Source organism: Barbatula barbatula, assembly GCF_947034865.1.
Source record: "Barbatula barbatula genome assembly, chromosome: 16".
NCBI classification, from domain to species: Eukaryota; Metazoa; Chordata; class Actinopteri; order Cypriniformes; family Nemacheilidae; genus Barbatula; species Barbatula barbatula.
In genome coordinates, this window is record NC_136779.1 from 512,896 (window position 1) to 526,220 (window position 13,325).

The 13,325-nt window shown below is 40.5% G+C and overlaps 2 protein-coding genes across 2 annotated transcripts; one reads left to right on the forward strand and one right to left on the reverse strand.

The window, feature by feature from the left end:
• Positions 1–49: 49 nt before the first annotated feature.
• On the reverse strand, positions 50–6,984 carry dnajb12b (DnaJ heat shock protein family (Hsp40) member B12b). The gene is made up of 9 exons (XM_079476141.1): positions 6,666–6,984; positions 6,066–6,237; positions 5,607–5,752; positions 5,324–5,497; positions 5,021–5,094; positions 4,682–4,791; positions 2,503–2,675; positions 639–785; positions 50–559 (listed from the first exon to the last, which is right to left on the reverse strand). The coding sequence occupies exons 1-8, from the start codon at positions 6,796–6,798 to the stop codon at positions 664–666; spliced, it is 1,104 nt and encodes a 367-aa protein (XP_079332267.1). The 5' UTR covers positions 6,799–6,984; the 3' UTR covers positions 50–559; positions 639–663.
• Positions 6,985–10,130: 3,146 nt separating this feature from the next.
• scd (stearoyl-CoA desaturase (delta-9-desaturase)) lies at positions 10,131–13,322 on the forward strand. The gene is made up of 6 exons (XM_079477021.1): positions 10,131–10,417; positions 10,565–10,786; positions 10,902–11,032; positions 11,203–11,408; positions 11,484–11,716; positions 11,862–13,322. Exons 2-6 carry the CDS (start codon positions 10,573–10,575, stop codon positions 12,059–12,061), a joined length of 984 nt encoding a protein of 327 aa, XP_079333147.1. The 5' UTR covers positions 10,131–10,417; positions 10,565–10,572; the 3' UTR covers positions 12,062–13,322.
• The last annotated feature ends 3 nt before the right edge of the window (positions 13,323–13,325 follow it).

The following is a 13,325-nucleotide window of genomic DNA, read 5'->3' on the forward strand; positions in this document are numbered from 1 at the left end:
CTGCGAGCAAAATACGGTTTACACCCCCGATGACAACTTCACACCCGCAGAGAAGCACATACAAGCTTTATTTGTCATCAGAGTTTCAGCAATGAAATATTTCCACAATTCATGTAGAAAATTAAACATCATACCAAATAAATAGTCCTATGTGATCTTTTAATAAATAATACATGTACAGTAGTCAATCCTAACATTTACTCCACTATATCATCCATAAGTTTGAGATTGATCTATGCAGGAATTTATCGAAAGGACATGATCTTCATCTAAACACAAGCAAATATATGCACATGTTGTCGTTGGATCCACAATCTGTACAATGGTGATAAACCTGATGATACTCCAGCAGAGAGATCTTTCATTCACACCAGAACATTTAGACTGTAAAAAATCTACACATCCACATGAATCTAAAACTTTATACACACACACAGTCCTCTTCTGAAGTGTTCTCTAGTTAAACTCAGCAGTTCTCAAGCTTGTCCAAAAAACACATATATTTACAATCTGTATGGCATTCTTCCATATTCCAGACTGCTGATATTGTTTTTGGAACCTGTCGGTGAACAAAGATATATTTACATACATTTTGTACAATATGTACATTTACATTTACAGAGAGAGAGCGCCCTCACCAGGTAGTGCAGAGATAGTGACATTTTATCCATGTAGCGATGCCTGAACATCAGAGAGCCGAGAACAGCTTGGGGTTCCCATCCTCTGTGCCCGCTGGAATAAATCATTGTCCCCGAAATACCGCGCACGGTACAGCAATCCCTCCTCTGAAACACACAAGTCACACTTCATCACAAACAAGCACTGGAAAAGACACAATCTTCTGAAGATACAGTCCATACGTTTGGGTGCGAGGAACAAAGCGCAACTTTTTACAAGCGACTCATCTCTGAACATCCAACGTCGTTGGTATATCACACCATTTGGTCTGAGTGACGTCAAACCTGAATGTGAGATTCAGGAGATCGAGTCAAATATCTGCAGAAGTTCAGAGGGAAGATGAAGGCTGATTCAGCTGATAGTGAGAAGGGAAGTGACGTAACAAACATAAACCAGCTTTCACATACTGAACAAAACATTATGAGGATATTAGCACTGTTCTATCAACCTTGCACTGGTTACTTATTAAGCATCGCATTAACTTCTTACTGATTACTTCTAAAGCCCTGCTGGTTTAACTCCTCAGTTCCTGAGGGAGCTTCTCTTGTATGACAGTCCTTCACGTGCACTTTGTTCTTAGGTGTCCGGTCACTTGGTAATACCTAGAATTTCTAAATCAAATGGAGGTGGCAGATCCTTTTCCTATCTAGAACCTAAACGTTGGTCTTGCTTGTTCTGTCAGGGAGGCAGACACACTCTGTCAGTTGAAATCGAGATTAAGGACGCATCTTTTCAACCTTGCATACACAACACTTCCATAATACAAATCCTCTGAGGGTTTAGGCTGCATTAGTTCCATCAACGGGAACCAGGAACACTTCCAATAACAACTGATGTGCTTGTTGCATCAAAGAGTGCAGAACCGTCCTCGACTCTCAGATGTCTTTTCTCATTTTTCTGAGGCGATCTGAGGATGAAGTTCCTGATGGAAGAGCATGTCCTCACTACAAAATGTCAACTATTAGATTATTAATGATAATATTAAACCTTTTATCTACCTTTTTACTATGTTAATTTTATTTGAGTTTAGTTGTGCAAGCACTGTCGAGCTTGAAGAGAGGCATCAGTAGTGCCGCAGGAGATTTGGTTGGGTCTGGGTTGACATCAGGTTCTTGTATTTATTAATATCACATTAACTGTGACATTCTGCTTAATTTATTTATTATTACATATAGGAATTTATAGTCCGTATTATATTCTACTTGACTTTCTCTCTCCTTTTCTAAACATGCTGTGTTTATGTGTGTGTGTGTGTCCATGTTTTATTCATGTGGGTGTGTTTGAACGTGTGTGTGTCTTCACTTTTTAGTTTTGACTTGCTTAACATTAATGTTTTGCTTATAGTCAATTTGTTTCATGTACAGCTGCTTTGTAAAGATGACAATTGTAGAAAGCACTATATAAATAAAGCTGACTTGAATGATTCATCAATCAGATAAACACAGAAGAGTTTCAGAAGACAAATGTCCCTCAAACAAACAGCACATTTCAAGGAAAATGCTCAGATTTAGTTCTTTTACAGCTCAGGAAATTAAAGCGATATGTCTCTTTTAAGTCTCAATTTAGTCTCTGATTTTTCTCTTGGGAGAATAAAAAGAGAATGAAGTGAGAGTGTAATTGTTGAGACACATGAAGAGTCTGGAGGTGTGAATGAATGGAGCTCATCTGGATTTGAGTAAACGTGCTCTCCATTGAATCTCACTGATGTCTAGGAAAAATAATTGAGATATGAAAAGAGATGTTTCTTTTCTCATGGGTTTCTCGAATCACTCATTTAAAAGCATGAAGTGTGTGTGTACACGAGTGAGAGAGATGCACACGTACTCTGTTGTTTCTCTTTCCAGCAGTTGTTTCTCAGGTTGGAGATGTAATCGTCCTCCACGTTGCTCTCCACCTGCTTCAGTCTCGATCCACTGAAATCCTGACTGAAGCGCTCACTCACGTAATACGTCACGACCAGATGTTCCGTCACACGCTTGTGTGTGTGTCCCGCTGACCTGCATGTGACAGAGACTGACATGTCAAACACACACACAACAAAAAGCAACGTGATTTTGTGCTACACTCATCGCCGTGACTTCGCCTGGTTCCCCTTATTCACACAGCCATAAGATCTTCGGCTCGAGTGTAAATATGACTTGGGTGAAATAAAATCACACACTTGAGCAGACTGAACTTATAACAGTGTGTGTGCTGAGAAGGAGAAAATGAAAAGATGCTGTTCTTGTGTGATAGCAGGTCAGGGTCAAAGAGTAGAGGTCAGAGGTCAGGAGCTTCATGCACATGGTGTGTGAAGACACAGCTGATCATGACTGTCCGTTCAGATGATTTGACTTCAAAAAAAGAATAATTGAGGGTCTAAGGCTGAGAGGTCACTGAGAGAGTCTTCACTCAGCCAATCAGACGAGTTCTCACGTGATTGACAGATGGCATCTGCTGTACTGAGGCGTGAACACATATCTTTGGACGCAAGTGTGAGACCGAATAAAGCAAAAACAATCCGCTCTTTCTCCACCTGCTGCCAGATAACAGATATGATCAGAGAAACGTGCGACCCACATGCGTGTTCTGCTGTTGACCTGTGCCCCGACTGGTCCATACCGTCTGCTCATGTAAGCGTTCAGTGTTATTGATCGCTCAGCTCCATGCAGAATCAGCAGATCAATCCTTAACCAATACATGAATATCTGTCCTGACACATTCACACACAACAGCACTTTTTTCTTTATTTGCATACTTTATCAACTGTTGCAGAAAAGCAATAGTGCACACACACACACACACACACATATATATAAATAAAATATGCATTTAGAAAAACATAGTTTTTTTGTTATTCTGACAGCAGCGTTTGTTCACAACAGGATCTAAACCTGATGATCATCAAAATACATGTATGTAATAAACACAACTTCCTGCATACAGTCAGGAGGTCACATGTTTACTATACAATTGAATATGTCATTAATCGTCTATGTATTGAAGCTTAAAAATCCTAAAACGGTTACCGTTTAATAAACAATGGCGCATCTTAATGTGACGGTTTCAGCGGCAACAACATATACAATTTCATGTAGAAAACACTCAAGCATCAAAAATATCTTGAGCTGTATATTTCCACCGACAGCGTTACATCTTCACGGTTATCATGACCAGAATAATTTGCAGTAACAATATCGTCGTCATATCTACATGAATCTTTTTGAATGAATGAATAATCAATCAAATTCAACTTTAATTTGGTGTTTTCTACTATTTTTGGCCAACAAGTCTCAATCATAAATGATTTCCTCTGGTTAAACTTCTTCAGCTGCTCATAGTTCAAATCCAGCACAGTTCTGTCATTCTGTCGGGATCATTCACTTACTGATATTAGCAAAAAGTATTTGTATGTAGATTCAGTATTTATGAATGTGTGAATTATAGGAACAAAAGCATATTGTTTGAATCTGACTGCTGTCTGAATGCTTTCTGTCTTGAGATCCGTTAGACTCGTGGCTGTTAAGAACACTTGTCTGGGTTGCTCTGGAAGAACATCTATCATTTGTTTGTTGAATAAAAATATCCCAGAAAAGTTAAAAAGTTAAAACATGTTTAACTAGTGTAAAGTGGACCTGGTACATGATCTTCAAAGGAAAAAGAGAACTAACGGTTAGAAACTTGTTTTCTGCACTCAATGTTTTCATATAAAAGAAGTCGTCCATTTTCTTTGTTTTGTTTCAGTCATAGGAATGTTATATTAATATCTAGATACTATATCTAGATCGGCCAATATATCGGTTATCGGCTTCCAGTGTTAAAGAATTATCGGTTATCGGCCAAATTTGACATGTCGGTGCATCCCTAGAAGAATCAACACAACACCGCTGATAACGAGTTTTAATATTGCGTTTTTGGTCATACTGGTATATTGTGACGACCCAAATCTCATATATCTATTATTAAACCAACATACACTATATGTGAGAGTAGAGAAAGAGAGGGGGAGAGGTGAAGGACTCACGGTCTGAAGCTGAGACTGTAGGGGGGGGTAGTCACCATCATTTGACTCAATGCTGATACAATGACCAGAATCAGAATGGGCATCAACTGCATGAGAAGAGCAAGACCACCCTAAATACACACAGAGACAGAGTTTTACTGATCTGTTCTGAATCATCTCACTGCTGCCCCCTACAGTTGAGTTTACAGAAACACACATTCCCCAAAACATAACAATCAAATTCTAAGCTAAAGTCTTAATGTTAAATGTGTTTGTTGGAAACACAACTTTGTAAAGTACCAAACACACACGCAAGTATTCTTCTTGATCTCTTTTGAGAGTTTATCAGATGTTTCTCACCCCTCTGTGTTCACCACGCTCGCCCTGATGCTGGTTGTAGCGCATTCTTCCATTACTGTACATATGAACATTACCTGACGGAAACAACACACGCGTTAACATCGTCATGAGCACATGAGATCTGACAGTAATGATTGACTTTAGACACGTCTGATGACTTTCAATTAAGATCTACAAAAACACTTCCACCAAGGAAATAAGAATCTCCGACTGCTTCTGCTAGTCACCATCCCAAACATCCTCACACACGCACTTATACACAGACTCTCTCTCTCTCTCTCTCTCTGACACACAGACACTCACTGGTAGGGAATCCGCCTCCGAAGAACATATTAAAGAGATCTTCAGGTGAGATGTCGGCCTGAAAGTGTGTGTTTGTGTGGCTGGATCTGCCCGCGCTGCTTCTCTCTTCACCAAACCGATCGTACTGTCGTCTCTTTTCATCATTAGATAAAACGGCATATGCATTTCCTATGGCTACAGCAGAACGACACAATCATACAACAGTCACGGCATACACGAGAAACAATTGTGTTGAAAGAGAGAATGAAAGAAACAACGATCTGTGACTGCAGGTGCGCTGTACCTTTAAAAGCCTCGGTCGCCCCCGGAGCATGATTCTTATCAGGGTGAAATTTTAATGCCAGTTTTCTGTACGCTTTCTTAAGATCGTCTTCTGAAGCGTCCTTCTGCACTCCAAGAATCTCGTAGAAGTTCTTGCATTGCTTTATTCTGACACACACAAAAAGTCAAATCACTTAAAAAAACAGGCAATATAAGCTGTAATAATTCAGACATAGATATTAAAGGGGTCATACATCAATGGAAACATATACAGGATCAGTTTTTGTTTAAAAATGTTTTGTTTTGTTTTCCACAATAATGGTTTTGTTTCAATAAAGTCTGACTTGCTGCATTCTGTGTTTAGACCGGACATAAATATAAAGAGAGTTTTACTTAACCCAAGAAACGGACTTCACTTTATTTGTGAAATTCACACGAGTCAGTGAAATATTAAGTGATCAAACATCCTGAGGGACGGTACCTCCGGACAGCTTCGGCCTGCTCAGGTGTGTGAGATTTGGAGTCTGAGCTCTTGCCTCCAGGTGCTGTGCCGTTACTGCTGATCCCAGAACAGCGCTGACGTGTTTCTGTCCCATCTGCAGCCTCTTTAGAGCTGTTCTGAGATCTGCTGTCATTCACACTCTCCAACAACTCTAAGAAAATAAATAAAGCGTGTCACAATATATACACACAGCATCATATTCAGATTTTCATTTGCACTTTCATCGAAAACGTCGACATTATTTCCGTTCGTGCGCTCTCTGGGAATTAACCCCGTGACATTTGTGTTGCTAACGCAATGCATTTATGAGCTCCAATTAGGCATCATGGGAACATTAAAATAACGTGATGCGACACAATAGTTACATCAGCAGTGAAGCACACACGCATAGATGGATAGATGTGTGTTTATATAACAGTACAGCTGTGAATTCGGACAGATTTCGGAGACAAAAACACAGCACGTTACCTGATTGTCTTTACATACGTAAATGCACAGTAAATATAAGCATAATGCGCTTGAGTTAAGCTCTAGAAGAGGGATATAGGGCCTGTACGAGCCCGGGTTCAGTGCGCTCACCCTTCGCTCTGCGCGTCGGGAAAAGACGCTGCGCTTTCTCCAGGAACCGGCGCGCTCTCTCCGGCTGCGCGCTCTCCAGCGCACCGAGCGCGATATCGATACACCTCTCCGCTTCATCCTTGTTCACTTCCATCCTGACAAACTTAAAAACGCCAAATAATGAAATAAACACCCGGAGACGGCACCATCGAGCGGCTAATGCGGACAGACGGTCACCGTAACGCGTTTGCTACGAGACAGCAACGAGCGCTTCCTCCAGGGGCGCGCCGCGGCCCAACCAGCTGATTCGCAACGCTTCTCAAATCTCAAGGCGTTGTTTGCGTCATTGTATGTTGACAGACATTTACATGTAATCGCTTCAAGGATTAATATCTCACAAATGAAAATTGACGGCAGAGATCTTTACATAATTAACTTCAAAATGAAGAAAACTATGACACAACATAATGACAGTAAACTATTAAAAACACAATCAAATATTGATATAAGAGCGTTGCTATTGTGTTACTATTATTTACAATTAGTAAAGTTATTATTATTATTATTATTATCATATATATTTTATATGTCGAGGGTTGTACGCTGTTTTAAGACATATTTTACATTAATATTTGATTTATTTACTATATTCAGTGCCGTTATTACTGGCCTGGTTGTTATTTTGTAATTTTGTCAAGCGTATTTATTAACGATCTCATAAGGCGTGTTAAAGATACGTCATCATTCATCATTCATATATGATTTGAAATAAATACGATTGTTTAGTAATTAGAGCATGCCCGACAAATCATAAAACAACTTCCGGGCCAGTAGCCCCGCCCACATCAGAAGTTTGACGTTCGTCTTCTCCAGCAGTTTCTGGTTTCTAATCACAGACACGAGGCGATGAATGATGACGTGTCCTTATAACGCGCTAAACGGAATCGTTTAACTCTAACTATATCTACCATAACCTATATCGTCGATCAATTGAATTTAAAAGGAAGAAATGTACGAACATTTATATGAGACACATTTTCATTAATGTAATTTTCCCTTATAGGTCTGTAAGATCATTTGGAAATGTTCTCGGCAAAAATGACATTAGAGCCACTTCTTCAAAGTTCCCAATTCAACATAAAGAAATTCATTTGAAGATTGTAAATGATATCTACACAAACGGAGAGTTTCTAAAGAGTAGATTTACTTTGTAATTTATTGCCAGAAAATACAGAACATATTTTCTTTAATTGCAGATAATGTAGTGCATTCTGGGAACTTGGAAGAAAATATAATTAGGGTTAAATGAGAAAAAGGTGGTTTAAGTGAGTCTTTCCTTTATTGATATTAAGAATGGAAACTATGAATAAGAAGTTTTTGAATACCCCTGTCTTTCGTGTTTAAAAACTATTTAAAACAATACATAAAAATTCTACCAACAACAAATTAAATCTTATTAGATCTTTTTGATAAATATAATTTTTATGATATTTTCACTTTGTATAATAATATGATGTTTATTCAAAATATTTATTTATACGTCATTTTTGTTTGTTTATTTCTTTCATTTATATATATATATATATATATATATATTAAATTTATTTATTGTCTTATTTGTCCGTGCCAATTGTTGAATTTACATTGGTTGCCAGTTTGTTGTGTAAATCTGTATTTTTTTTTATATTTCAATAAAGTAAGTTGAACTCGAATGACTGAAATGACATAGTTGACAAACGATCCAAAAAGTAATACAACTGCATTGTGAAATCTCGTCATTATATACATTAGTTCCATATATACATTAAAGAAGTAAACCTGCGTGTTGTGATCATATATGTTTCATGACGCATAAGGCGCCTAAACGTGTGATCACAAAACAACATGCGTCAGAGGAAGAGACGAGTTCTGTGGCACAAGATGGCGCTGTAGATCACTGAAAACAGACGAACTCGTGACGCTGTTGACATTTTGTGATGTTATTCTGCGTGTAATCATTTGCATTACAGTATTTCGTTCACATTTTCACATTCAAATGTACTTTGAATAGATTTGAAAATCAGCTCTAAAAACCATTAGACGTCTTAAAAAGTTCTTCCGGTATATTAAAACATTACTATTCGATTTAGCTTGTTTAAATAGCAATACAACCGGATTCCCATTCATTAGTATGTAACGCTTCACTTTTAATGAGTGTTTATGTAACGGTGACATCTGTACAACACTTTACACGCATCTACAGTACCTGAAAGTGACACGAGAACAAAAGTCCAAATGATGTAATTCATTTCAACATCTGAATCAGACGATCTGATCTAAATCCGACCCATATAACAGTGTCGTTCCCTTTATATCAGATGGACGTAACGTAACCTGGTGAGAGTCCGTGGCACGTGGATGAACTTCTGACAGTGTTTTAATTCCAGAGTCTGAAACATGATGATAGATGTCAAAGTATTCAACAGGATGATGGAGACCATATTAAAATTCACCTTCATATAGGTAGCGGTCATATTAGAGATGCAAACATTTCCTTTCATGAGGGGAGACATCTTTATAACGTTTATAATCACAAGTGAACTAGTTCTCTGTGATAACGAATCTTTATTACCTTCAAAGGTTTGATGATGTGGAGCTATATCATACCATAAACACACAATTCTTCTTTTAGTATGTGGCACAAGTGATATAATTGGAGATTATTTGCTTTAAACAACCTCTGACAGCATCTAAATTGGTGCTAGTTTGTTTTATACATGCAGGCGTCATCACACCGTGTTGTTCATTTTGTTTTGACGGTGTTTTACAACATCCTGCAGTTCTTCTATTTGAGAAAATAAATCCTAAGTGAATCTAAATAAACAAAAAGAATATCTCAAAGAAGAAGAGCCGATAAATAACTGCATTAGTGATTCAGTGTCAGTGATCTCTGTCTTATAGACATCTGAAGAATCTCTCATAAACCCGAGAAGAGATGTTTTTCCTGTTATACTGAGAACTTCTGTTAGCGTGGAGTCTGAAAATGTGTTAAACACACAAAAACCGATGAAACAGATCACTTATGCAAGTTGGATTTGGAAACCGCGCAACATTAAATTGTGTAATACGTCACATTCCTTCTGGAACGATCTAAAGGATTTCACCAGAATATTGCAAGATTGACATTTTCGTTGTCGCGTTTGGGTTCATCTCAGACAAAACTGTGTCATTGTTGTGAATGCTTCAAACTTTTACACGCACAAATGTACATTTTCATTATTGCAAGGTTTTGCTGTTCAAATGTCATTTTCGAAAGTGCGCGTTTTACATAAAAACATGAAATCAAATACAACATCAAACTCAAATCGAGAGATTTGCGCAGCACGCATGAAATCAAATGACATTATCGTTTAAATCGTCGTATTTTTTGGAAGTGCAAAACTTGTGAGATAAAGAAACAGCGCTCGCGCTCGCTCGTCATTGGTCAGCGGGCAGATCCTCCTCCTCGCCGATGGGGTGTGTTTACAGTATAAAGCAGCCCGAGAGCGCCGGTGAGGTTCGGTGAGATTCGGCTCTTCGGATGTTGGCGAACATCAGATGAACACTAGCCAATGACAGCTCCGCGGTGAGGTGGCATCAAACTCTTTGACCAATCGCAACGCGATATAACAGCGCATCTCTAGCGTCTGCGTCTGTCTGCGTGCGGAGTTTGCGCTTTAACTCGTCCTGTTCAACGCGCTCTTCTCTTCCACGCCGCGTGAATCTGAACCCACCACAGCTGCAGCGGAACCCCGGTGAGTGTTGTGTTCGTCTGAATCTAAATGCGTGATGACGCGCGCTGACTGATGTTGATCCAGCGTGACCCGCTTTACTGTGGCTGCTGATGCTGTGACCGTGTTAAAACAACAAGTGTGTGTCTCTGTTGTGTGTGTGTGTTGCAGTGATCGCCATGTCAGACACGGATGTCACGTCACGTGCAGCCCGGCTCTCGGAGCCCGACTCGGTGGAGGATGTGTTCGATAACACGTATGAGGAGAAAGCGGGCCCGAAGCCTCCCATGTCTATAGTGTGGAGAAACGTCATCCTCATGACTTTACTGCACACTGGAGCGGTGTACGGACTCTTGCTCGTGCCATCTGCACAACCACTCACGCTACTGTGGAGTAAATATCAAACCACATTTTCACATCCACAATTGAGCAAAACCTTGTTTGAGTCGTAATCTTGTGTTGTTTCATGTGTTAATGGCTGTGTGTTTGTCTTGTGTGTTTCCTCCAGCGCTGCTGTGTTTTGTGTTGAGCGCTCTGGGCATCACTGCAGGTGCACACAGACTCTGGAGTCACAGATCATACAAAGCATCTTTCCCTCTCCGGATCTTTCTCGTCACATGCAACTCCATGGCCTTCCAGGTACCCGACTCCAAATAGAGTTCAAGAATGTTAGTGACATGTCACAGCTTGTTTCACTGATATGCTAACAGTTACACGAGCGCTGTAGAAGTGTATACAGTGTGTAGGCTCGCTCTGTGTTTGTTAGTTGGATGCGTCTGTGCCTCTAACGCTCTCATCTCCGGCCGTAGAACGACATCTACGAGTGGGCTCGCGATCATCGCGTTCACCACAAATTCTCCGAGACGGACGCCGACCCTCACAACGCTTTACGGGGCTTTTTCTTCGCTCACATCGGCTGGCTGCTGGTTCGGAAGCATCCGGATGTCATCGAGAAGGGACGCAAGCTGGAACTCGGCGATCTGAGGGCAGATGAAGTGGTGATGTTCCAGAGGAGGTCAGTACTGAGCGCCGCGAGCTGATCGTGTGTCTGTGGGCCGAGCGTGTCTGATCGTTCTCTCTTGTGTGTCAGGTACTACAAACCTCTGGTGCTGCTGATGTGTTTTGTGGTCCCGATGGCTGTGCCGTATTTCCTGTGGGGCGAGTCGCTGTGGGTGGCGTACTTCATCCCCGCCATCCTCAGGTACATGCTGGCGCTAAACGCAACATGGCTGGTGAACAGCGCTGCACACATGTGGGGGAACCGGCCGTATGACAGCACCATCAATCCCAGAGAGAACCGATTCGTCACCTTCAGCGCTATAGGTGCGTCTGACACACACACACACACACACACACACCTGGCTCTTACGAGCTTGAACGCGCCTTCACCCAAAGCATAAAGACATTGACGATGTACGCCAAACTCTGAATGAAAGTATTTTCACAATGCCAAAACCTTTTTTCTCAGGCGAGGGCTTCCATAATTACCACCACACTTTTCCATATGACTACGCCACCAGCGAGTACGGCTGGAAGATCAACCTGACCACCTGCTTCATCGACCTGATGTGTTTTCTGGGGCTGGCGAGTCAACGGAAGCGCGTGTCCAAAGAGGTGGTGATGGCGCGGGTTCAGCGCACCGGAGACAAAAGTCACAGGAGCGGCTAAACTCTACATGTGCATCCCCCCGAAAAGTGCCCACCTGAAGACAAAAGGAGATTCAGGCCTGTGATGGGCTTTGACAGCGATGAAGCCTCCGCTGGGTTCCGACTCTGAATGCCAAATGTGTTTCGCCCCTGTCCTGCCTGTGTGAGGCTTTAATTCTGGGATCATCTGTTTGTTTCTTTTGATAATTGTTCTCTGCTTTCTCTCGACTGCAGAATTTTCTCTTTTTTTCACGCTTTCAGCTTCTGATGTCCCAGGACTCTCACAGCACAAGAAACAGGCCGACCGCCTCACAGTATTTGGCCTCCTAGCAAATTTAATTGTGCAATGCTGGAGAAATTCGAGCGATAGAGATGTATACTCTCTGCACCTTACTGTATTTGATCGAAATTAAAGTAGACCAAATGCTGCCCTCTTTTTGATGCGTCACAAGTTGCCAAACCTTTTTATTGTCGTGATGATTGCACAAATAGTGAGTTCTTTTGAGTTTTGGAGGAGGATTGGAAGATGATGATTTTTCAGCGTTCGATAACGGACGGCTTTGTAATTCTCTGAAATGGGTTCCAATGAATTTAATGGCAAACACGCACCATGAATTCATTGATGAACTCTTTCGAGAAGACACGGAAGATCAGAAAGAGATGTTAGTAAGTGCGTTTCCGGCTGATCCTTTCGTGTTTAGTACTGTAAACCGTATAGTTTGCTTTTGTATTTAATTGAGCTAGAAAATCCTTGTTTTTGAGTTCTTTAATTTCATTTTCATCTTCTAGATATGGATTTCAGCGCTAGTGAATGCATGCTGTGTTATTATCTGCTTTCTAATTCCAATAATAAAGACAGATGTGTCTGTCGAATACATTCAGAGATGGATTTACAGTAATGATAATAATGCAGTGTGTTCTGATGCCAAAACCGATGGTGTCGCATGCATAGTGTGAACTGGAACAGCCGTTCACCTTGTGTGTGTTTCTAATATTATAGATACTGATCCTTTCCACGGATTGCTTGTGTTTCAATAGTTCAGCACTTATTTGAATTCTAACTGTTTCTATATTGAGTGTGTGACTCTCACGCAGGCAAAATTCAGGTGTGACTGCCTTGTTTTCACTCGGACACTTCTAATTCAGAGACGTTTGTGATATTTCTCATACTGTAGGAGGCTCAAGCCCTTACTTTTGAAAACTAATGTGATGTTTCTGTTTGTGATAACAACAGCCTGTGGTAGTCAATAAACTTTTGAAAATAAAAGTGTCAAGCGAACAACTTT

Coding starts and splice junctions, on each gene's coding strand:
- dnajb12b (XM_079476141.1), bottom strand. CDS start 6,798: ATGGAAGTGAACAAGGATGAAGCGGAGAGGTGTATCGATATCGCGCTC. Junction 5,498..5,606: donor GGCGACCGAGGCTTTTAAAG/GTACAGCGCACC, acceptor GTTCTGCTGTAG/CCATAGGAAATGCATATGCC. Junction 786..2,502: donor CTGGAAAGAGAAACAACAGA/GTACGTGTGCAT, acceptor TGTGTGTTTCAG/AGGAGGGATTGCTGTACCGT.
- scd (XM_079477021.1), top strand. CDS start 10,573: ATGTCAGACACGGATGTCACGTCACGTGCAGCCCGGCTCTCGGAGCCC. Junction 11,033..11,202: donor GCAACTCCATGGCCTTCCAG/GTACCCGACTCC, acceptor CTCCGGCCGTAG/AACGACATCTACGAGTGGGC. Junction 11,717..11,861: donor CGTCACCTTCAGCGCTATAG/GTGCGTCTGACA, acceptor CTTTTTTCTCAG/GCGAGGGCTTCCATAATTAC.